This window comes from Chiloscyllium plagiosum, unplaced genomic scaffold (assembly GCF_037043375.1).
Source record: "Chiloscyllium plagiosum isolate Xiang-an unplaced genomic scaffold, Cpla_swu_hap1 HiC_scaffold_21, whole genome shotgun sequence".
Lineage (NCBI taxonomy): Eukaryota > Metazoa > Chordata > Chondrichthyes > Orectolobiformes > Hemiscylliidae > Chiloscyllium > Chiloscyllium plagiosum.
This window is the reverse complement of record NW_028270159.1, coordinates 56,129,290-56,154,968: the sequence shown is the minus strand read 5'-3', so window position 1 is coordinate 56,154,968 and position 25,679 is coordinate 56,129,290. Positions and strand designations below refer to the sequence as shown.

Below are 25,679 nucleotides of genomic sequence, written 5' to 3'. Positions count from 1 at the left end.
GGGGGACAGTCCCCAACACACACACTGACCCTCACTGGGGTACAGCTCCCACACACACTGACCCTCACTGGGGTACAGCTCCCACACACACACACACTGACTCTCACTGAAGTACAGTCCCACACACTGACTCTCACTGAAGTACAGTCCCACACACTGACCCTCACTGGGGTACAGCTCCCACGCACACACTGACCCTCACTGGGGGACAGCTCCCACGCACACACTGACCCTCACTGGGGTACAGCCCCCACGCACACACTGACCCTCACTGGGGGACAGCTCCCACGCACACACTGACCCTCACTGGGGGACAGTCCCACACACACACTGACCCTCACTGGGGGACAGTCCCACGCACACACTGACCCTCACTGGGGGACAGTCCCACGCACACACTGACCCTCACTGGGGGACAGTCCCACGCACACACACTGACCCTCACTGGGGGACAGTCCCACACACACACACACACACACACACAGACTCTCACTGAAGTACAGTCCCACACACTGACCCTCACTGGGGTACAGCTCCCACACACACTGACCCTCACTGGGGTACAGCTCCCACACACACTGACCCTCACTGGGGTACAGCTCCCACACACACACTGACTCTCACTGAAGTACAGTCCCACACACTGACTCTCACTGGGGGACAGCTCCCTCGCACACACAGACCCTCACTGGGGGACAGCTCCCACGCACACACTGACCCTCACTGGGGGACGGTCCCACGCACACACACACACTGACTCTCACTGAAGTACAGTCCCACACACACACTGACCCTCACTGGGGGACGGTCCCACGCACACACACACACTGACTCTCACTGGGGGACGGTCCCACGCACACACACACTGACTCTCACTGGGGGACAGCTCCCACGCGCACACTCACCCTCACTGGGGGACAGCTCCCACGCGCACACTCACCCTCACTGGGGGACAGCTCCCACGCGCACACTCACCCTCACTGGGGGACAGCTCCCACGCGCACACTCACCCTCACTGGGGGACAGCTCCCACGCGCACACTGACCCTCACTGGGGGACAGCTCCCACGCGCACACTGACCCTCACTGGGGGACAGCTCCCACGCGCACACTGACCCTCACTGGGGGACAGCTCCCACGCGCACACTGACCCTCACTGGGGGACAGCTCCCACGCGCACACTGACCCTCACTGGGGGACAGCTCCCACGCGCACACTGACCCTCACTGGGGGACAGCTCCCACGCGCACACTGACCCTCACTGGGGGACAGCTCCCACGCGCACACTGACCCTCACTGGGGGACAGCTCCCACGCGCACACTGACCCTCACTGGGGGACAGCTCCCACGCGCACACTGACCCTCACTGGGGGACAGCTCCCACGCGCACACTGACCCTCACTGGGGGACAGCTCCCACGCGCACACTGACCCTCACTGGGGGACAGCTCCCACGCGCACACTGACCCTCACTGGGGGACAGCTCCCACGCGCACACTGACCCTCACTGGGGGACAGCTCCCACGCGCACACTGACCCTCACTGGGGGACAGCTCCCACGCGCACACTGACCCTCACTGGGGGACAGCTCCCACGCGCACACTGACCCTCACTGGGGGACAGCTCCCACGCGCACACTGACCCTCACTGGGGGACAGCTCCCACGCGCACACTGACCCTCACTGGGGGACAGCTCCCACGCGCACACTGACCCTCACTGGGGGACAGCTCCCACGCGCACACTGACCCTCACTGGGGGACAGCTCCCACGCGCACACTGACCCTCACTGGGGGACAGCTCCCACGCGCACACTGACCCTCACTGGGGGACAGCTCCCACGCGCACACTGACCCTCACTGGGGGACAGCTCCCACGCGCACACTGACCCTCACTGGGGGACAGCTCCCACGCGCACACTGACCCTCACTGGGGGACAGCTCCCACGCGCACACTGACCCTCACTGGGGGACAGCTCCCACGCGCACACTGACCCTCACTGGGGGACAGCTCCCACGCGCACACTGACCCTCACTGGGGGACAGCTCCCACGCGCACACTGACCCTCACTGGGGGACAGCTCCCACGCGCACACTGACCCTCACTGGGGGACAGCTCCCACGCGCACACTGACCCTCACTGGGGGACAGCTCCCACGCGCACACTGACCCTCACTGGGGGACAGCTCCCACGCGCACACTGACCCTCACTGGGGGACAGCTCCCACGCGCACACTGACCCTCACTGGGGGACAGCTCCCACGCGCACACTGACCCTCACTGGGGGACAGCTCCCACGCGCACACTGACCCTCACTGGGGGACAGCTCCCACGCGCACACTGACCCTCACTGGGGGACAGCTCCCACGCGCACACTGACCCTCACTGGGGGACAGCTCCCACGCGCACACTGACCCTCACTGGGGGACAGCTCCCACGCGCACACTGACCCTCACTGGGGGACAGCTCCCACGCGCACACTGACCCTCACTGGGGGACAGCTCCCACGCGCACACTGACCCTCACTGGGGGACAGCTCCCACGCGCACACTGACCCTCACTGGGGGACAGCTCCCACGCGCACACTGACCCTCACTGGGGGACAGCTCCCACGCGCACACTGACCCTCACTGGGGGACAGCTCCCACGCGCACACTGACCCTCACTGGGGGACAGCTCCCACGCGCACACTGACCCTCACTGGGGGACAGCTCCCACGCGCACACTGACCCTCACTGGGGGACAGCTCCCACGCGCACACTGACCCTCACTGGGGGACAGCTCCCACGCGCACACTGACCCTCACTGGGGGACAGCTCCCACGCGCACACTGACCCTCACTGGGGGACAGCTCCCACGCGCACACTGACCCTCACTGGGGGACAGCTCCCACGCGCACACTGACCCTCACTGGGGGACAGCTCCCACGCGCACACTGACCCTCACTGGGGGACAGCTCCCACGCGCACACTGACCCTCACTGGGGGACAGCTCCCACGCGCACACTGACCCTCACTGGGGGACAGCTCCCACGCGCACACTGACCCTCACTGGGGGACAGCTCCCACGCGCACACTGACCCTCACTGGGGGACAGCTCCCACGCGCACACTGACCCTCACTGGGGGACAGCTCCCACGCGCACACTGACCCTCACTGGGGGACAGCTCCCACGCGCACACTGACCCTCACTGGGGGACAGCTCCCACGCGCACACTGACCCTCACTGGGGGACAGCTCCCACGCGCACACTGACCCTCACTGGGGGACAGCTCCCACGCGCACACTGACCCTCACTGGGGGACAGCTCCCACGCGCACACTGACCCTCACTGGGGGACAGCTCCCACGCGCACACTGACCCTCACTGGGGGACAGCTCCCACGCGCACACTGACCCTCACTGGGGGACAGCTCCCACGCGCACACTGACCCTCACTGGGGGACAGCTCCCACGCGCACACTGACCCTCACTGGGGGACAGCTCCCACGCGCACACTGACCCTCACTGGGGGACAGCTCCCACGCGCACACTGACCCTCACTGGGGGACAGCTCCCACGCGCACACTGACCCTCACTGGGGGACAGTCCCACACACACACTGACCCTCACTGGGGGACAGTCCCACACACACACTGACCCTCACTGGGGGACAGTCCCACACACACACTGACCCTCACTGGGGGACAGTCCCACACACACTGACCCTCACTGGGGGACAGCTCCCACACACACACTGACCCTCACTGGGGGACAGCTCCCACACACACACTGACCCTCACTGGGGGACAGTCCCACACACACACACTGACCCTCACTGGGGGACAGCTCCCACACACACACTGACCCACACTGGGGGACAGTCCCACACACACTGACCCTCACTGGGGGACAGTCCCACACACACTGACCCTCACTGGGGTACAGTCCCACACACACACTGACCCTCACTGGGGGACAGTCCCACACACACTGACCCTCACTGGGGTACAGTCCCACACACACACTGACCCTCACTGGGGGACAGCTCCCACACACACACTGACCCTCACTGGGGGACAGCTCCCACACACACACTGACCCTCACTGGGGGGCAGCTCCCACACACACACTGACCCTCACTGGGGGGCAGCTCCCACACACACACTGACCCTCACTGGGGGGCAGCTCCCACACACACACTGACCCTCACTGGGGGGCAGCTCCCACACACACACTGACCCTCACTGGGGGGCAGCTCCCACACACACACTGACCCTCACTGGGGGGCAGCTCCCACACACACACTGACCCTCACTGGGGGGCAGCTCCCACACACACACTGACCCTCACTGGGGGACAGCTCCCACACACACACTGACCCACACTGGGGGACAGTCCCACACACACTGACCCTCACTGGGGTACAGTCCCACACACACACTGACCCTCACTGGGGGACAGCTCCCACACACACACTGACCCTCACTGGGGGGCAGCTCCCACACACACACTGACCCTCACTGGGGGACAGCTCCCACACACACACTGACCCTCACTGGGGGACAGCTCCCACACACACACTGACCCTCACTGGGGGGCAGCTCCCACACACACACTGACCCTCACTGGGGGGCAGCTCCCACACACACACTGACCCTCACTGGGGGGCAGCTCCCACACACACACTGACCCTCACTGGGGGACAGCTCCCACACACACACTGACCCTCACTGGGGGACAGTCCCACACACACTGACCCTCACTGGGGGACAGCTCCCACACACACACTGACTCTCACTGGGGTACAGTCCCACACACACACTGACCCTCACTGGGGGACAGCTCCCACACACACACTGACCCTCACTGGGGGACAGTCCCACACACACTGACCCTCACTGGGGGACAGCTCCCACACACACACTGACTCTCACTGGGGTACAGTCCCACACACACACTGACCCTCACTGGGGGACAGCTCCCACACACACACTGACCCTCACTGGGGGACAGCTCCCACACACACACTGACCCTCACTGGGGGACAGCTCCCACACACACACTGACCCTCACTGGGGGACAGCTCCCACACACACACTGACCCTCACTGGGGGACAGCTCCCACACACACACTGACCCTCACTGGGGGACAGCTCCCACACACACACTGACCCTCACTGGGGGACAGCTCCCACACACACACTGACCCTCACTGGGGGACAGCTCCCACACACACACTGACCCTCACTGGGGGACAGTCCCACACACACACTGACCCTCACTGGGGGACAGCTCCCACACACACACTGACCCTCACTGGGGGGCAGCTCCCACACACACACTGACCCTCACCTGCTAACTGTAATGTTATTAAAGGAGCTGTGGTCACATCACTGTCCACACTGTGTGCTCTCTTAATGTGTGAAAGCTGAGGTTAATCTTCAGGTGACCTGCTGCTTTGTTGATCTATTAACGTTATCCGCTGACGAGCCGATGAAACTGCTTCCGGATCACTCCCTCATGACCCTGCTCGCCCTGACCTCACATTCCACTGCACAACTCGAGCGCCATGTTGGTGAGGGCGACATCCGGAGCACGAATGACGCCATATTGGTGAGGGCGACATCCGGAGCACGAATGGCGCCATATTGGTGAGGGCGACAACCGGAGCATTCGTTGCGCCATGTTGGTGAGGTCCGATTCCTGTCCCACTGGTGAGGTCCCTGGCTGTCTGAGGTGTTGGTGGTCCATGTCCCTCTTGACCATTACTTGATTTGTGTGCCTTATTTCTGTTTCTGATGCCCAGACTATTTATGTCCAACTTCTTCCTACGCTTAGGGACTTTGTATCGCATTCAGAATGTTTTATTTCACCTCGTTCTTGCTGCTGAAATCTGTTACAAGCCCATGCACTAACCCATCTATATCCTCTTGTAGATGTCACAACTCTCCTCGCAGTTTACACAACTTAAAAAATTCATATGCTCTCTAAATCCTGAAATTGTTGAAACTTTATTGCTGGAACAGCACAGCAGGTCAGGCAGCATCCAGGGAACAGGAGATTCGACGTTTCGGGCACAGGCCCTTCTTCAGGGATTCCTGAAGAAGGGCCTGTGCCCGAAACGTCGAATCTCCTGTTCCCTGGATGCTGCCTGACCTGCTGTGCTGTTCCAGCAATAAAGTTTCAACTTTGATCTCCAGCATCTGCAGACCTCACTTTCTCCTCGAAAATCCTGAAATTGTGTTGAGTCTAAGTCATTAATTACAAATCTGAGAACAGTGTCCTTTGTATCAACCCCTCAGAATAACCCAGCCTCTGGTATGAAAACAGCCAGGTACTATTCCGCTGCTGCAAACAGTGCAAACAGTGGGCGGCACGGTGGCACAGTGGTGGGCGGCACGGTGGCACAGTGGTTAGCACTGCTGCCTCACAGCACCAGAGACCCAGGTTCAATTCCCGCCTCAGGCGACCGACTGTGTGGAGTTTGCACATTCTCCCCGTGTCTGCGTGGGTTTCCTCCGGGTGCTCCGGTTTCCTCCCAGAGTCCAAAGATGTGCAGGTCAGGTGAATTGCCTGTAGTGTTAGGTGCAGAGGTAAATGTAGGGGAATGGGTCTGGGTGGGTGCGCTTCGGCGGGTCGGTGTGGACTTGTTGGGCCGAAGGGCCTGTTTCCACACTGTAAGTAATCTAATCTAATCTAATCTAAAACCACTGGTACCACTGTCCCTTTGCCAAGGAGACTGTTCTCATGCCCTTCATCCAGCACTTTCTGGAAACCTATATACTCCACATCAGCTGCATCACCCTCATTAACCCTCCTGCTAAGTTCAGCAAAAACCACAATTGGTTTGGTTGAACAATATTTGTCTTTAACATATCTGTCTGGATTTTCTTTGACTTTAAACTTTTAACTCAGATGCAGATGTCACTGATTCGCCAGTATTTATTGCCCATGAGGAGATGGCGAACTGCACTCTTGAATCTCTGCAATCCACGTGCTGCAGTTAATCCATCAGGAATTCCAAGAATTTGACTGAGCAACAGTGATGGAACAGCAAAATATTTCCCATGATAGGAAGTGGCTTGAAGGGAACTTGGAGGTGCTGATGGTGTTCCCACATATCTGCTGCCATTGACCTTCTCGATGGAAACTGAAACAATTGCGATGATGTAAATCAGAAGCAAAAACAGAAGTGGCTAGAAAATCTCAACAGATCTTGCAGCATCTGTGAGGAGAAATCAGAGTTCATGTTTTGGGTTCTGAGGAAGGGTTGTCAAACCTGAAATGTTAACTCCGATTTCTCTTCACAGATGCTGCCAGACTTGCTGAGCTTTTCCATAACTTATGTTTTTGTTCCTTCTAGGTGGAAGTGATTGTGGGTTTTGAAGGTGCTGTCTGAATTATTGATGCATTTCTACAGTGCATCAGTAGATAGTACACGCTGCTGCTTAGCATCAGTGGTGAAGTGATTGGTGCTGCTTTGACCTGGATGGTGTCATTTTTCAAAAGCATAGAAGAAAGAACAAGATATTCCCAAGGTTGACATGCTCCTCACCTGACATTTCAGCCAAATCTCCAACACATAACACCAGAGCCGATATTACTAAATCTCCTGATAGGTTCTGCCTAAAAAAATTGAATAACCAAAATGAAGGTCCAATCGCAGGATGTGGGAATTCCTTGTATTGAGCAGAATATTTCACATTGAAGAATCCACACCCTAGAGATTTAAGGATTTTCAATACAGAGTTTTATTGATCAATTAGTTTGAAAGCGTGGTTACAATACTGAGCCTGAATTTGTGTAAATGCCATCTCCCTTCTGCCAGTTGCATTTAGGATCAGTCCATCCAAAGTGTCTGAAGCTTCACTTGAAATGATCACTATAATGATTATTTCTATCATTATTTTCACTGTTTTCTTCTCTTACTTCCAGCTATACTTTGTTGGGAACAACCAGAAGCTCATTGTCTCCTGTAAAAGAGAGTAGAATCATAGAGTCATAGAGATGTACAGCATGGAAACAGACCCTTTGATCCAACCCGTCCATGCCAACCAGATATCCCACCCAATCTAGTCCCACCTGCCAGCACCCGGCCCATATCCTTCCAAACTCCTTCTATTCATATACCCATCCGAATGCCTCTTAAATGTTGCAATTGTACCAGCCTCCACCACTTCCTCTGGCAACTCATTCCATACACGTACCACCCTCTGAGTCAGTGCCCTCACAGTTAATTACAGGTTAGTACCACACAGTGAGATAGCAAGTGTAGCACCGAACAGTTTGCTCCAGTCTGAGCTTTCCCTCCCACTCTCAGGGACATTCTATTCTTTTAACAATATTTACCCCCCCCCCATGCCATGAACAGTTAAGAACCTTATAAGTTCTGCCTCTCTTTATCCCATTGAACACTTTGGCCTGACTGTCTCACTTCAGCCACCATCACAACTCTGGTTGGTGACTGTGAGTTTGACCATATCCAAGTCTGTGAAATGGAAATGATCAGGAATTAGAGTTACTCCCAGCTGAAATGTACTGGAAATCAGCTGCTTGAGTGAATGAAAGGAACATATCCATTACCTTGCAGCACTACTGTGCTGTACTGCTTGGCTCAAACATCTTCCAGGGGCACCCAATGATTCACCCGGTCTGTAATTATGCTGAACTCGGGACTGTACCCAGTGCCACTCCCTGTCCTGTTCATGTAGTCTCCCCAGTGTTATGCCCTATAATGTGCCATAACCATTGTGTGACTTTTGTTATTCCAGACTTGTATTAATGATGCACCTGAAGGCAAACTTTCTTACCCTGTGCTCTAAATACCATCGTTCTCCGAGCAAGATCCTTATAGAGAGAGGTTAACAAAGAAAATATATCAGTTATCACATAATCAAAAATTAAGCATTGTTTCTCTACTTAAGCTTGCAATGGTTCTCTAATTTATTCCTCAAAAAAGTATTTAAAGTATGTTTAAAAGTAGTTGGATTTATAATTAGGGGATTAAATTACATGTATAAATGGTGATAATTTCTTTCGCCTCTTGGTTTGAGTCAAGTATAAACCAGTTATGTGAGCTGTTCAGTCATGGCTCTGACTGAATCAATCCTTATGACATCAATCTCTGGGGCACCCTTTCACCACATCCCCAAGCACCAAACACTCACTCAAATACCTATTAATCAATTCTGAGACAGTTCTCTTGGTACCTGTCATTGCACTTGGGGCACTTAGCTTATCGTACATTCTGCCATTTCAGTCCAATATCTAGGATGACTCACCTGCAAAACAGAACCTGGGATAGACTTCCATGACAGTCATGCTCCTAATAGACACACTTGTGTAGACACAATCTTATGGTCACAATTCATAGTTAACTGTTAACCAATTTTGGGATAGTTTTCTTTAACCTGTCTCTACAGTAATCACTGGGGCACTTAGATTGTAGTACACTCTGCCATGTCAGTAGAATATCTAGGACTGTGAATGAAGAGATGACTCACTTGCAAAAAAAAACCTGGGATAGACTTCCAAGACACTCATGCTCCTGTTAGACACAGTGTGCTCACAGAATCTAATGGTCAAAATTCATAATGTATATTAAAATTCAGGGGGAATCGGGAGGCTCTGTAAGAATAAATTATCTTCCTCTTGCAAACTGCAGTGTGACAATCAGAACTCAACAAATCCACGTCACAGGTGAAGAGAGAAACTTATTTCAAATGGAACATAGGAACAGGAGGCCATTTAGCCCCACAAGCCTGTCCTGCCATTCAGTGAAATCATGGCTGATCTGTGGCCTAACTCCAAATACTTACCTTTGGCCACGTCAATAGTTTATCAAACTCATATCTAAAACTAAAATCTAATCTAGCATCAACTACAGCTTATGGAAGAACGTTCAAAACCTCTACCACCTTTAGTGTGTAGAAGTGCTTTCTAACATCTCTCCTGAATGGTCTGACCATTTTTAGGCTAATGTTTAGACTATGCTCCCTGGTTCAGGAATCTCCAACTGGAAATGTGTTGCTGGAAAAGCGCAGCAGGTCAGGCAGCATCCAGGGAACAAGAGAATCGACGTTTCGGGCATAAGCCCTTCTTCAGGAAGAAGGGCTTATGCCCGAAACGTCGATTCTCCTGTTCCTTGGATGCTGCCTGACCTGCTGCGCTTTTCCAGCAACACATTTCCAGCTCTGATCTCCAGCATCTGCAGTCCTCACTTTCTCCTCAGGAATCTCCAACCATAGGGAAAAGTTTCTTTTATCTGTGCTGTCTTTTTCTGTTAATGTCTTGAAGACTTCGATCAGATCACCCTTAAAATTCCACGTTTTAGAGAAAACAAGCCTAATTTTTATAAACTCTCCTCATAACTTAACCCCTAAAGTTCAAGTATCATTCTTGCAAATACAACAAAAAACTGCAGGTGATGGAAATTCTTAAGGAGTGTCACTGGACCTGAAACGTTAACTTGCATTCTTTCCATAGATACTACTTGACCTGCTAAGTTTCTCCAGCAGTTTCTGTTTTTGTTTCATAATTTTTGTAAACTAACATTGTATTCCCTCCAATGTCACTATATCCTTCCTGTGATGTGGAGATGTTGGAGTTGGACTGGGGTGGACAAAGACAAAAATCAAATGACACCAGGTTGTAGTCCAACAGGTTCATTTGAAATTGCAAGCTTTCAGACATCCATTCAACAGGATCTGTGCTTTTCTTTGCAGTTTTGAAAGCCCTTACGTTTAGTTTTACACTCTTTCTTTTGGTTTCAAATAGAAATTGATTTTGCTATTAGGACATTTACAATGAGCTGCATAGACCATGAGAAATAACCAAGTTGTCTGGTGCTGCAATATGCTGTCTGATTGAGTGAGTAAACCTCTGTGTTTTATCGGTCTAGAGATATCTGTACACCAAGGTGCACATCAGTTAGGAGTCTAAGCTAGAAGAATGAGTGGTTGCATATATTACAGGCTGCTATGAGTGAGTTAAGTGTGGAATCCAAGCCAGAAGTTTTGATCATTTATGTGAAGAGAGACAATGCCCAGCAATGAGTTACAGGTTGGAATCTAATTAGATAATTAATATACAAATTAATATCTATGGAGTTACAGTCAAGATTAGAGTGGTGCTGGAAAAACTCAGCAGGTCAGGCAGCATGAGATGAGCAGGAAAATCAATGTTTCAGGCAAAAGCCCATTACTGAGGAAGAGCTTTTGCCCAAATCGTCAATTGTCCTGCTCATTGAATGCTGCCTGACCTGCTGTGCTTTTCCAGCACCGCTCGAATCTTGACTGATCTCCAGCATCTGCAGTCCTCACTTTCGCCCATATGGAGTTACAGCCTGAAATCGAACCGAAGACTTAAGGATTTGTCTATTTAGAATAACAAATAACTGGGAGTGAGTTGTAGGCTGGAATCCATTGGATTTTAATGCTTGTGGCATTCAGATCACTTTATTCACTGCAATGTCAATAAGCAGGTGTGCGTTTTTGGGAAATTGGTTTGAGATTTGGAAGCCTCAGCAATCAATACCAATGCTGTCACTGCCAGAGTGAGGACAACAATATAATCTCTGGTATTCACTTCCTAAACATTTCTTGTTCAACTCAACATCGTCAGCCAAAGCTCTATGAACCCGGAGCTTTTCACTCAGAGGTAAGGACACTACCCATTTCAGTGCAAGATCTCCAACAAACACACATGTACAGCATGCAATTAGCAAGTTAAAATGGTATGTTTGCCTTTTTACATAGCGGTGTATGAGAATATGCCAATTATGCAGGTATTGATGACAGGTCAATATGGCATACACATTTTGGTCTCTTTGCTTCAGGAGAACTTATTTAACCGCTAAAGAGTAAACACTAGCTAAAGATGAAGGAATTTTCTTATGAGATTGAGTTCACACAGCCTCTATTCACTGGGATTTAGAAGAATAAAATTCTGAAGGGACTTCATGCTGAGAAAATTATTCCCCAGTCCAGGGAATCTACTACAGGCTCACTCAGAATAAAGAGTCATCACTTACAGCTAAGCTGAGGAGAGATTTCTCCATTTAAGTGTTGTAAATCTTTTGATTTCTGTTACAAAGAGAGGTGTGAAAGCACTGCAGCCTAGTTTCATCACAACAGGGTTCAGTAGTTTTAAGTTATGGATAATAAGGGATATGATTGTTCTTAATCTTATTTATTAACAGAGTATAAGATGCAAATAGTCTACTCCAACTCATATTTCTTATACAAAGAGAGAATATGAATACATGTTGTCCTCATTGTTGGAGAAGGATTCATGTGGTTTATACAGAAAATTAGTTTCTGAAGATGAGTTATAAACCTGAATATGTCTTTGAGATTAGGGAAGAACTATGTTTAGAATTGCAGATGTTTTGCAAATGACTTATAAGCTGCCATCTAATCAAATTTTTGGTTTTGTTTTATGTAATAAGTAACAATTATTGGCATAGTTACAGGTTGATCAAGGAGTTCAAGTGATTTATACATTAAATATTAAGAATTAGGGCACATAATAGCTGGGCAGCATGGTGGCTCAATGATTAGCACTGCTGCCTCACAGCACCAGGGTCCCAGGTTCAATTCCAGCCTCAGGCAACTGTCTGTGTGAAGTTTGCAAATTCTCCCCGTGTCTGTGTGGGTTTCCTGTAAGTGCTCCGGTTTCCTCCCACACTCCAAAGATGTGCAGGTCAGGTGAATTGGGCATGCTAAATTGCCCATAGTGTTAGGTGCATTAGTCAGAGGGAAATGTGTCTGGGTGGGTTACTCTTTGGAGGGTCAGTGTGGACTTGTTGGGTCAAAGGGCCTGTTTCCATACTGTAGGGAATGAAGTGAATAAACAAAGCAGTAGACCATTGGCTCCATGAACCTACTCCTATCATTTAATAAGATCCTGGCTAATCATTGACCACTATGTCACGCATGATCCATATGCCCTTTGATTCCCTTAAAATCCAAACACTTGTTGACTGTATTCTAGAATATATGCAACTGAGAATGTGCAGCCTTCTGACTGAGAGAATTCTAAAGTTCACACCCTCTGAGATGGCATTTCTCATAATTTCAGCTCAAACTAGCTGTCCTTTCATTCTAAGAAAATACCTCCTAGTTCCTAAGCATTCCAGTCATAGGTAACACTCTGTCTGACAGTCTCTCACAATCTTATATGTTTGAACAAGATCAAATCTTATTCTTCTAAACGCCAAAGTAGAGACCACTTTGCCTTAATCTTTTCTCATAAGATTCTCTGGAATGAGCAGGCAATCTAGTAAAAATTGGTTGTACACGCTTGAAGAAGAGCTCATTTATCCTGAGGTAAGGAAACTGAAATAACTCCACAGAGGCCAATATCCCTTCACTAAGTTACCCTTTATTTACATGTGGAAAGTCCTTGCCACTGATCCAATTCCCTCAGAGCCAGCTCTCAGAGTGAACAGGACGCTTGACACACTGTTCTCATTTGTCAGCCAGGACTCCCTGATTGAACCTGATTAACAGCCCCAATCAGGGAACTCATAATTTGTGAGGTCCACTTGGCTGACCTTGTTACAACAGTATATCCATCCATCTCTGAGTCCGAGGACATCAGAGTCATTGAGATGTACCCGTTCGACTATCCTAAATTAATCTAGTCCCATTTGCCAGCACTTGGCCCATATCCCTCTCTAAACCCTTTCCATTCATATACCCATCCAGATGCATTTTAAATGTTTAATTGTACCATTCTTCATCACTTCCTGGGGCAGCTTATTCCATACATGCACTGCCCTCTGTGATAAAGCTGCCCCTTAGGATCCTTTTAAATCTTTCTCCTCTCACCTTAAACCTATGCCATCTAGTTCTGGACTCCCTCACTCTAGGGAAAAGACCTTGTCTATTTATCCTATCCATGCTCCTCGTGATTTTATAAACCTCTAAAAGGTCACCCCTCAGCCTCTGACACTCCGGGGAAAACTGTCCCAGCCTATTCAGCCTCTCCCTATAACTCAAACCTGCCAACCTTGGCAACATCCTTGTAAATATTTTCTGAACCCTTTCAAGATTCACAACATCCTTCTGATAGGAGGGAGAACAGAATTGTACACGATATTCCAAAAGTAGCCTCACCAATGTTCTGCACAGCCGCAATATGACCTCCCAACTTCTATACTCAATCCTCTGACCAATAAAGGAAAGCTTACCAAATACCATCCTCACTATCCTATCTACCGGCTCTCATAAGAACATAAGAACTAGGAGCAGCAGTAGACCATCTGGCCCTTCCAGCTTGTTCCACTACTCAATAAGATGACGGCTAATCTTTTCATGGATTCAGCTTCACTTACCTGCACTCTCACCATATCCCTAAATTCCTTTATTTTTAAAAAGAAATCTACCTTAGTTTTAAAAGTGTTTACTGAAGTAGTGTCAACTACTTCCCTGGTCATGGAATCCCATAGATTAACAACCCTCTGGGTGAAGAAGTTCCTTCTCAGTTCAGAGCTAAATCTGCTCCCTCTAATCTTGAGGCTATGCCCTCTTGTCCTAGCTTCACCTACCAGTGGAAACATCCTCTCTACTTCTATTTTATCGATTTTTTTTCATAATTTTATGTGTTTCAATAAGATCCCCCCTCATTCTTCTGAATTCCAATGAATATAATCCTAATCTACTCAGTCTCTCCTCATAAGACAACCTCCTCAACTCCGGAATCAACTTGGTGAACCCCCTCTGCATCCCCTCCAGTGCCAGGACATCCTTTCTTAAGTAAGGAGACCAAACCTGCCTGCAGTACTCCATGTGTGGCCTCACCAGCACCTTGTACAGCTGTAACATTACCTCTTGTCTTTTAAACTCAATCCCATGTAGTAATGAAGGAAAAAGTTCGATTTGCCTTCCTAATTACTTGTTGTACCTGCAGATCAACCTTCTGTGATTTATGCACCCAGATCCCTCTGCATAGCAGCAACTGCAACTTTTTACCATTCAAATAATAATCCATTTTACTGTTATTCCTACCAAAATGTATGACTTCACATTTATTAATATTGTATTCCATCTGTCAGACCTTTGCCCACTCGCTCAATGTATCTATGTTCTTCTGCAAAGTTTCACAGTCCTCTGCACACTTTGCTCTGCCACTCATCTTAGTGTCATCTGCAAACTTTGACACCATACACATGGTCCCCAACTCCAAATCATCTGTATAAATTGTAAATAATTGCGGTCCTAACACCGACCCTTGAGGCACTAGTCACCAGCCAGAATAGCACTCATTTATCTCCACTCTTTGCTTCCTGTTAGTCAACCAATCCTCTATCCATGTTAAGTTAAAAATCACACAACACCAGATTATAGTCCAACAGTTTTATTTGGAAGCACTAGCTTTTAGAGCGCTCCTTCTTCATCAGTGAAGTAGTGGAGCTCTGAAAGCTAGTGTGAAGTTGTGAAGTAGTGGAGCTCTGAAAGCTAGTGCTTCCAAATAAACCTGTTGGACTATAACCTGGTGTTGTTTGGTTTTTAACTTTGTCCAACCCAGTCCAACACTGGCATCTCCAAGTCATGTCTATCCACGCTAATACTCTACCCCTAATGCTAAACATCCTTACCTTATGTGTCAGCCTCTTGCGTGGCACCTTGTCGAAGGTCTTTTGGAAATGTAGGTGCACCACTTCTATTGGGTCCCATTGTCCACCTTGCTTGTAATGTCTTCAAAGAATTCCAAACAATTTGTCAAGCTTGACCTGCCCTTCAAACTCTCCACTTTCAAGGAACTATGAACCTGTACCCCAAGATCTGTTTGTTCAACACTCCCAGGACCTTACCATTAAGTGTATAAGTCCTGCCCTGATTTGCCTTTCCAAAATGCAGCACCTCACATTTATCTAAATTAAATTCTATCTGCTACTCCTCAGCCCATTGGCCCATCTGATCAAGATCCCATTGTAACCTTCTTTGCTGTCCACAACACCTCCAATTTTGGTGTCATCTGCAAGCTTACTAACTGTACCTCTTAATCACATCCAAATCATTTGTGTAAGCTGGTTATTTTTCTTGTAGCTCCACCTGGGACATTTTAACAGTGACTCTGCTTCAGATATGGACAAGATTAATGCACAGTAACTCGCCTCTTGCACCCAGAGAGTCTCAGAAGAAATTCATTCTCCCCTTCAGGTGGCAAAGACATTGAGACGGCTGCATCCGCCATAGCCATCTCAGATTCTGAGGCGTCTTCAACACATTCATGGAGAGGGAGAACCCACAGGTCTTTTTGATTGTTCCAAAGAGCCAGGTGCGTTTTGCTCCTGAACCATTTGCGAGTTTGCAGCTTTCATATAGTCCATATCCTTGTGCAGAACCGTTGCACCTACCAAAACTTTATACATCATTGGACTTGACCTCGACCATGCTTGTTACTGATGCAGGGCCATTCCTGTGGTTCCTAGACTAAACTTCATCCCCTGACGTAAAATGTCTCTCACATAGCTGAGTCTTGTGTTTGGCATTGGCATTTCAGATGCCATTTTACTGTCCTTCCCACCATCCTCTGCCCCTGACCCCCACAACATCCCAGGTCCTAAAAGGTCAGATTTTACCTGGTGCTGAGCCTTCTCCCATTAGTAACTCTGCTGGAGCTATCCTGGTAGTTCCATGAGGTGTGGTCCTGTAATCAAGTAGGAACCGGGGCATTTTGGTATCTAGTAGACTGTTTAAGTCTGTCTTTATGTTTTGGACTGCTCTTTCTGCCAGGTCATTGGATGGTGGATGGTATGGAGCTGTCCTTATATGTCAAATATCATTTGACTTTAGGAAATACTCAAATTCCCTGCTGATAAGTGATGGCCCTTTACCTGTCATCAACACCTCTGGTAGTCTGTGTATTGCAAAAGATACAAGCAGTTTTTCTATCGTCATCACCGTGTTCGACAAATGAACTCTGCATGTCCAACCATTTTGAATGTGCATCTGCAATGACTAAGAACATTGAGCCCATGAAAGAACTGGCATAATCAACATGTGACTGGGTTTACCCAACCATTCCCACAAATGTGGGGGAGCTGCTGGCAGTAATGTTTGACCTTGTTGGCACTCTGGACACTGCCAACACAGCTATGTCTATAATCAGTCCTTGTCACCAGACATAACTTCTTGCCAATATCTTCAATTTGGAAACTCCTGAATGACCCTGATGGAGTTCAGCCAGTAAAGGGCGGTGACCTTTTTTCAGGACAATCACTCTTGCTCCCGAGATAATATATTGTCCTTACTGTTGGTGAGGGAACCATGTAGTTTATATAGAGAATTAGTTTCCGAAAATGAGTTACAAACCTGAATGTGTTTTTGAGATCAGAGAAGGATTATCTTTAGGATTGCAGATGTTTTGCAAGTGACTTACAGGCTGACAATAAATGACACTCTCATATATTGGTACAAACCTTTTTGGATATTAATTCCAGCATACATCTGGAAATACTCATCTAACCACAATTGCAAGTACACATGGCTCATGTCCAACTTCATGAAGGACAGCCCACCTGCCAGCTTTGCATATAAATCCTCGATATGACGGATTGGGTATTTATACAGCTACAAGAAGCGGCTAACCCCACAAAGATGAACTGACCCTTTGGGCCTCACCATTGATACAAACAATGCTGCCCATTCCACAAACTGGACTGTTTCAATGATTCCTTCACTATACAGCTTTGCAAAATTATGGAATTGTTTTCTAGTCAACATGCAAGGCAGCATTGTCTCCTTTGGTAGTCCCTAGACCTTGCAGAAAAGCTTCGAGGAGAAAGTGAGGACTGCAGATGCTGGAGATCAGAGCTGAAAATGTGTTGCTGGAAAAGCGCAACAGGTCAGGCAGCATCCAAGGAGCAGGAGAATCGACGTTTCGGGCATAAGCCCTTCTTCAGGAATTCCTGAAGAAGGGCTTATGCCCGAATCGTCGATTCTCCTGTTCCTTGGATGCTGCCTGACCTGCTGCGCTTTTCCAGCAACACATTTTCAGCTTGCAGAAAAGCTTCCAGGTATTTAATTAGGACTTCAGTCAGGCAACCATTTTCTAATTGAGAATAGCTGAGCCAATCTAGGTGAATCTTTCTCAACCAATTTCACCCCATGAAGCTTCGGCCAAAGCCTTTTACTACAATTAGTGGTAACTGAACATACTGCTCATAAGAGACTGCAATCAGTATGACAATGCTGTGACTTTAACAAGGTTATGTTCTCCTTGGTTTTATTTCAGAGGAGTCGTAAAGGCAGATGTTCCAATGTCTGTAAATATCTACTTGAGAAAGCTTTTCAGTGTTTTTTTTAAAAACTCTTGTGCAGTGAAAGGAGAGTGGCCAGTTCTCCCAATTCAGGGTTTGATTTGGTTTGGTTTTAGCAAACTGTTTTTTTCGCAGCTGCTGGTCAAGTTTCAGCTGGGAACCCAGAGAAGCAGTTCCATGCTGATCCTCTCCCTCTCTGACATCTCCCCTGTAAGAACCTGTGTTTGATTTTACCAGCTTCGCCAAGGTGGAGTTTATGGGGATGTTGCAAGTGTTTGGAACAGCATCATTCAGTTGCGATAGAGTTGACTGAGTTTTCAAATAGTTATGTCATTCTAAATTTACCAAGTATGACTTCAACCAATGGACAGTTTTATCCCTGATGACCATTGACTCCAGTTTTGCTAGGGCTCGTTGATGCTACATTTGGTCAAATGATGTCTGACATCAAGGACTATCACTGTCATTTCACCTCTGGAATTCAGCTGTTTTGTCCATGTTGGACCAAGTCTGTAATGAGGTCAGGAGCCAAGGGCAGAACCCAAGCTGGGCACCACTGAGCATGTTAGTGTGATTTATTTGCTGCATGATTAGACTGATAGGGTGGTAACTGACCCATTTAGAATTGTCCTGCTGTAACAGGTCATAATCCTGTCTGCTTCCAGTTCAATGACCAGTCATGTGAAGGACCTCCCCCCTCAACCACCTCATTCGTGAGCTTTCATGATGTGCTTACCTTCAGTAGGCAGAAATGAGACCATCATCTCTGGGATCCCTTGCTTGATCACAAACTCCTTAAACTCTTCATAGATCTCCTTCCTAAGTTTCCTTGTCCTTCCTAGGAGATGGACATGGAGTTAAAGATCCAGAAACCAACCTTAGGAAGTGGTGAGTGGAACAGCTGACGTAGAACCTCTTACCGTACAAGGCCACTGACTTGGTCTTTCTTCCTTGTATCTGCATGTTGTAGATTACAATCCCAAATTCCTGGTAGTTGATGAGACCGATTTCAGCGGTAGCATAAGCATCATAATCTGAAAAACAAACTCCCCAGCTGTTCAGTCACTTTCTTTGCCTGGTTGTAGTTTTCTGTTTCTGACCAACAGACAGTGAAATATAAAAACTAGGAGGAGGAGTAAACATTCAGCTCCCGACTAATATCACCATTCAGTATGAACACAGCTGACCTTCCATGTCAATATCATATTCCGACTTTCTCTTTGTACTCCTTGATGCCTTAAATATTTTTAGATGTACCTTTTTCTTTATGGAATATATTTAGTGACTTAATCTCAACAGTGTTGTGTGGTAGAGAATTCATGGAATCATAGAATCCCTACAGCACATTTGGCCCATGAAGTCTGTACCGACCCTCGGAAGGGCATCCCAACCAGACCCACTCCCCCACCCCCTACCCACCAGTCTCCCGAGCCTACACATTCCTAGACTTAATGGGGCAATTTAGTATGGCCAGTTTGTGACAGGCTGAACACACTCTGCACTTGTTTTAGAATCATGGAAATTCTACAGTGCAAAAAAGAGGCCATTCACCCATCAGGTCATCACTGTCCTTCCGAAGAGTATCTTAGCCCTCTGCCGTATCCCATAACCCCACATTTACATCGGCTAACCCACCTAAACTGCACATGTTCGGACTGTGGGAGGAAACCAGAGCACTCAGAGGAAACCCACGCAGACACAGGGAGTATGTGCAAGCACCACACAATCAGTCACCCAAGGCTGGAATTGAACCCTGGTCCCTGGCGCTGTGAGGCAGCAGTGCTAACCACTGAAATAACATACCGGCCCTACTTCCATTCCATGGGTTCACTATTATCCAAATGGAGAAATATTTCGTCATCTCGGATTTAAATGGTATACCCCATATCTTGAGACAGTGATACGTGTACTGGACTCCACAACCAGGGGAAACATCCTCCCTGCATCTAGTCTGTCTAGCCCTGTTCGAATTTTATACACTTCAATCATATCCTATCTATCATTCTTAACTTTAGTGAATGCAGTAATGTTCCAGTCTACTGAGAGTGACAGTACAGCAGGGAGAGTTTGGGGAAGATTGTGGGGATTTTAGATGAGATTTCAACAGTCACTGGTATGCCGAATGTGGTCTTTCACAATGCCACTAGTAAATTGTGGCTTGCATCAGTATTTAATGGATGATCAATATCCCAAATTCCTTCTAACTGATTGTTCCCACATGAATTCAGGTAACATAATCACAAAATGTACAGAGAACTGCACACAGTCACTGCAAACACTGAGCGATTGTGTAGCTGGGATTTCAACAATACAAGTAATAGAACCAATAACCCAGTGTGAGCCAGAACTGGAGAAGCCCGGAGATCTCCTTGGGTGCTGGCTGAAGAGAACTCGGTGTGAGCTACAACACAGGTAGCAGTGTTTTTGTGAGTTGGAATACGGGGATAGACAGGCGGAATTGGAATAAACAAATACTGCGACTACACGAGGAGCAACAACCTTTGGGAAGTATTTCTACATCAATGTTTAAGTCCTACCTGGCACAGGAATATATTTGAACCGTCCTTGACTTCCCAGGTACTTATAATATACTGGCATATTAATACATGTTCCATTCCTAAGTATAAAATAAAAAGGAAAGTTAATTAACTATTTTTAAAATTATTAATTGAATTTTAGGTGTGTAAATCCTGCTGGATAATGAATTATGAAACACTGTGACAGCCCATATACATTCTGCACAGAAGTTCAACAATGTCACAAACACTTTATGAGTATTCAGATGCAATGACAGTCTGCGCGCACATAACACATAGATGCTCAGCACTGTGAAAATCCAAACAACCCTGTACAGGTATTCAGCAAGGTGACAGCTACATATACAAGATACACGTATTTAACACTGTGACAGGCTGCATGCATTGCAGAGGTATGTGCACACTGACAGGCTGCACACACACTGTGCCCGTAATCAGAGTCAAGAGTGTGGTGCTGGAAAAGCACATCAGGTCAGGCAGCATCTGAGGAGCAGGAGAATTGATGTTTCGGGCATAAGCCCTTCATCAGGAATGAATTCATTCAGCTCAGGAAGGGGTTACATTCATTCCTGATGAAGGCCTTATTCCCGAAGCATCAATGCTCCTGCTCCTCAGATGCTGCCTGACCTGATGTGCTTTTCCAGCACCACACTCCCGACTCTGATCTCCAGCATCTGCAGTTCTCACTTTCTCCCTGTGCACTTACTCAGCACAGTGACAGGTTACATTCATTCTGCGCAGGTATTCAGCACAGTGACAGGTTACATTCATTCTGCACAGGTTGGAGGTTCCTGGTTACAGATGTTTCAGTAAGATTAGGGAGGGTGGTAAAAAAGGAGGGGGTGGCGCTGCTAATTAGAAATGGTATAATGGCTGCAGAAAGGCAGTTCGAGGGTGATCTGCCTTTGGAGGTAGTATGGGCTGAAGTCAGAAATAGGAAAGGAGCAGTCACCTTGTTCGGTGTTTACTATAGGCCCCCCAATAGCAGCAGAGATGTGGAGAAACAGATTGGGAAACAGATTTTGGAAAGGTGCAGAAGCCACAGGGTAGTAGTCATGGGCGATTTCAACTTCCCAAATATTGATTGGAAGCTTTTTAGATCAAGTAGATTGGATGGGGCGGTGTTTGTGCAGTGTGTCCAGGAAGCTTTTCTAACTCAGTATGTAGATTGTCCAACCAGAGGGGAGGCCATATTGGATTTGGTACTTGGTAACGAACCGGGACAAGTGATGGGCTCGTTAATGGGTGAACATTTTGGTGATGGTGACCACAATTCTGTGACTTTCACCTTGGTTATGGAGAGAGATAGGTGCGTGCAACAGGGTAGGTTTTACAAATGGGGGAAGGGTAATTACGATGCTGCAAGACAGGATCTGAGGAGCATAAGTTGGGAGCATAGGCTGTCAGGGAAGGATGTCTTGGAAATGTGGAACTTTTTCAAGGAACAGATACGACGTGTCCTTGATATGTATGTACCTGTCAGGCAGGAAAGAGATGGTCATGTGAGGGAACCTTGGTTGACGAGCGAGGGTGAATGTCTTGTAAAGAGGAAGAAGGGGGGTTACATAAGGTTGAGGAAACAAGATTCAGAAAGAGCGTTGGAGGGATACAGGATAGCCAGGAGGGAGCTGAAGAAAGGGATTAGGAGAGCTAAAAGAGGGCATGAAAAATCTCTGGCGGGTAGGATCAAGGATACCCCAAGGCATTTTATGCATATGTGAGAAACATGAGAATGATGAGAACGAGGGTAGGTCCAATCAAGGATAGTAGTGGGAGACTGTGTATTGAGTCAGAAGAGATAGGAGAGGTCTTGAATGAGTACTTTTCTTCAGTATTTACAAATGAGAGGGACCATATTGTTGAAGAGGAGAGTGTGAAACGGACTGGTAAGCTAGAGGAGATACTTGTTAGGAAGGAAGATGTGTTGGGCATTTTGAAAAACTTGAGGATAGACAAGTCCCCCGGGCCTGACAGGATACATCCTAGGATTATGTGGGAAGCAAGAGAGGAAATTGCAGAGCCGTTGGCAATGATCTTTTCGTCTGCACTGTCAACGGGGGTGGTAGCAGGGGACTGGAGAGTGGCGAATGTTGTGCCCCTGTTCAAAAAAGGGAATAGGGATAACCCTGGGAATTACAGGCCAGTTAGTCTTACTTCGGTGGTAGGCAAAGTAATGGAAAGGGTACTGAGGGATAGGATTTATGAGTATCTGGAAAGACACTGCTTGATTAGGGACAGCCAGCACGGATTTGTGAAGGGTAGGTATTGACTTACAAGTCTTATTGAATTCTTTGAGGAGGTGACCAAGCATGTGGATGAGGGTAGAGCAGTGGATGTAGTGTACAAAGATTTTAGTAAGGCATTTGATAAGGTTCCCCATGGTAGGCTTAAGCGGAAAGTTAGGAGGCATGGGATAGAGGGAAATTTGGCCAGTTGGATAGAAAACTGGCTAACCGGTCGAAGTCAGAGAGTGGTGGTAGATGGTAAATATTCAGTCTGGAACCCAGTTACAAGTGGAGTTCCGCAGGGATCAGTTCTGTTTGTAATTTTTATTAATGACTTGGAAGAGGGAGTCGAAGGGTGGGTCATTAAATTTGCAGATGATACGAAGATTGATGGAGTTGTGGACAGTGAGGAGGGCTGTTGTCGGCTGCAAAGGGACTTAGATATGATGCAGAGCTGGGCTGAGGAGTGGCAGATGGAGTTCAACCCTGCCAAGTGTGAAGTTGTCCATTTTGGAAGGACAAATAATAATGCGGAATACAGGGTTAACGGTAGGGTTCTTAGTAAGGTGGAGGAGCAGAGGGATCTTGGGGTCTATGTTCATAGATCTTTGAAAGTTGCCACTCAGGTGGATAGAGCTTGTAAGAAGGCCTAAGGTGTATTAGCATTCATTAGCAGAGGGACTGAATTCAAGAGTCGTGAAGTGATGTTGCAGCTGTACAGGACTTTGGTTAGGCCACATTTGGAGTACTGTGTGCAGTTCTGGTCGCCTCACTTTAGGAAAGATGTGGAAGCTTTGGAGAGGGTGCAGAGAAAATTTACCAGGATGTTGCCTGGAATGGAGAATAGGTCGTACGAGGATAGGTTGAGAGTGCTAGGCCTTTTCTCATTGGAACGGCGAAGGATGAGGTTGATAGAGGTTTATAAGATGATCAGAGGAATAGATAGAGTAGGTAGTCAGAAACTTTTTCCTCAGGTACAGCAGAGTGTTACAAGGGGACATAAATTTAAGGTGAAGGGTGGAAGGTATAGGGGGGATGTCAGGGGTAGGTTCTTTACCCAGAGAGTGGTGGGGGCATGGAATGTGCTGCCTGTGGGAGTGGCAGAGTCAGAATCATTGGTTACCTTTAAGCGGCAATTGGATAGGTACATGGATAGGTGCTTAAGCTAGGACAAATGTTCGGCACAACATCGTGGGCCGAAGGGCCTGTTCTGTGCTGTATTGTTCTATGTTCTATGTTCTACGTTCTATTCAACAAAGTGACAGGTTACATTCATTCTGCACAGGTATTCAGCACAGAGCCATAGAGTCATAGAGATGTACAGCATGGAAACAGACCCTTTGGTCCAACCCATCCATGCCGACCAGATATCCCAACCCAATCTAGTCCCACCTGCCAGCACCTGGCCCATATCCCTCCAAACCCTTCCTATTCATATACCCATCCAAATGCCCCTTAAATGTTGCAATTGTACCAGCCTCCACCACATCCTCTGGCAGCTCATTCAATGCACGTACCACCCTCTGCGTGAAAAAGTTGCCCCTTAGGTCTCTTTTATATCTTTCCCCTCTCACCCTAAACCTATGCCCTCTAGTTCTGGACTCCCCGACCCCAGGGAAAAAAACTTTGCCTATTTATCCTATCCATGCCCCTCATAATTTTGTAAACCTCTATAAGGTCACCCCTCAGCCTCCGACGCTCCAGGGAAAACAGCCCCAGCCTGTTCAGCCTCTCCCTGTAGCTCGGATCCTCTAACCCTGGCAACATCCTTGTAAATCTTTTCTGAACCCTTTCAAGTTTCACAACATCTTTCCGATAGGAAGGAGACCAGAATTACACACAATATTCCAACAGTGGCCTAACCAATGTCCTGTACAGCCGCAACATGACCTCCCAACTCCTGTACTCAACACTCTGACCAATAAAGGAAAGTATACCAAACGCCTTCTTCACTATCCTATCTACCTGCGACTCCACTTTCAAGGAGCTATGAACCTGCACTCCAAGGTCCCTTTGTTCAGCAACACTCCCTAGGACCTCACCATTAAGTGTATAAGTCCTGCTAACATTTGCTTGTCCAAAATGCAGTACCTCACATTTATCTAAATTAGACTCCATCTGCTACTTTTCAGCTCATTGGCCCATCTGGTCCAGATCCTGTTGTAATCTGAGGTAACCCTCTTCGCTGTCCACTACACCTCCAATTTTGGTGTCATCTGCAAACTTACTAACTGTACCTCTTACGCTCGCATCCAAATCATTTATGTAAATGACAAAAAGTAGAGGGCCCAGCACCGATCCTTGTGGCACTCCACTGGTCACAGGCCTCCAGTCTGAAAAACAATTCTCCACCACCACCCTCTGTCTTCTACGTTTGAGCCAGTTCTGTATCCAAATGGCTAGTCCTCCCTATATTCCGTGAGATCTAACCTTGCTATTCAGTCTCCCATGGGGAACCTTGTCGAACACCCTACTGAAGTTCATATAGATCACATCTACTGCTCTGCCCTCATCAATCGTCTTTGATACTTCATCAAAAAATTCAATCAAGTTTGTGAGACATGATTTCCCATGCACAAAGCCATGTTGACTATCCCGAATCAGTCCTTGCCTTTCCAAATACATGTACATCCTGTCCCTCAGGATTCCCTCCAACAACATGCCCACCACCGAG

General features: G+C 48.0%; 2 protein-coding genes across 6 annotated transcripts in view; both read right to left on the bottom strand.

Moving 5' to 3' along the window:
• Positions 1–5,478, bottom strand: part of exd3 (exonuclease 3'-5' domain containing 3) — a 451,102-nt gene extending 445,624 nt beyond the window's left edge. For 4 of the 5 annotated variants that reach the window (XM_087998598.1, XM_087998600.1, XM_087998602.1 and 1 more), the window contains exon 1: positions 5,328–5,478. The gene's annotated coding sequence lies outside the window, so the exon portion shown is untranslated. The remainder of the gene's footprint in view (positions 1–5,327) is intronic. The other variant, XM_087998599.1, reaches the window with a different exon arrangement.
• A 2,230-nt stretch (positions 5,479–7,708) lies between these two features.
• LOC122548205 (protein AMBP-like) overlaps positions 7,709–25,679 on the bottom strand; it is a 106,617-nt gene continuing 88,646 nt past the window's right edge. The window contains exons 3-7 of the mRNA XM_087998597.1: positions 20,781–20,860; positions 19,164–19,277; positions 18,980–19,081; positions 8,786–8,822; positions 7,709–7,948 (exon numbers count right to left, since the gene is read on the bottom strand). Coding sequence (XP_087854723.1) covers positions 8,794–8,822; positions 18,980–19,081; positions 19,164–19,277; positions 20,781–20,860 — 325 coding nt within the window. The 3' untranslated portion in view covers positions 7,709–7,948; positions 8,786–8,793. The remainder of the gene's footprint in view (positions 7,949–8,785; positions 8,823–18,979; positions 19,082–19,163; positions 19,278–20,780; positions 20,861–25,679) is intronic.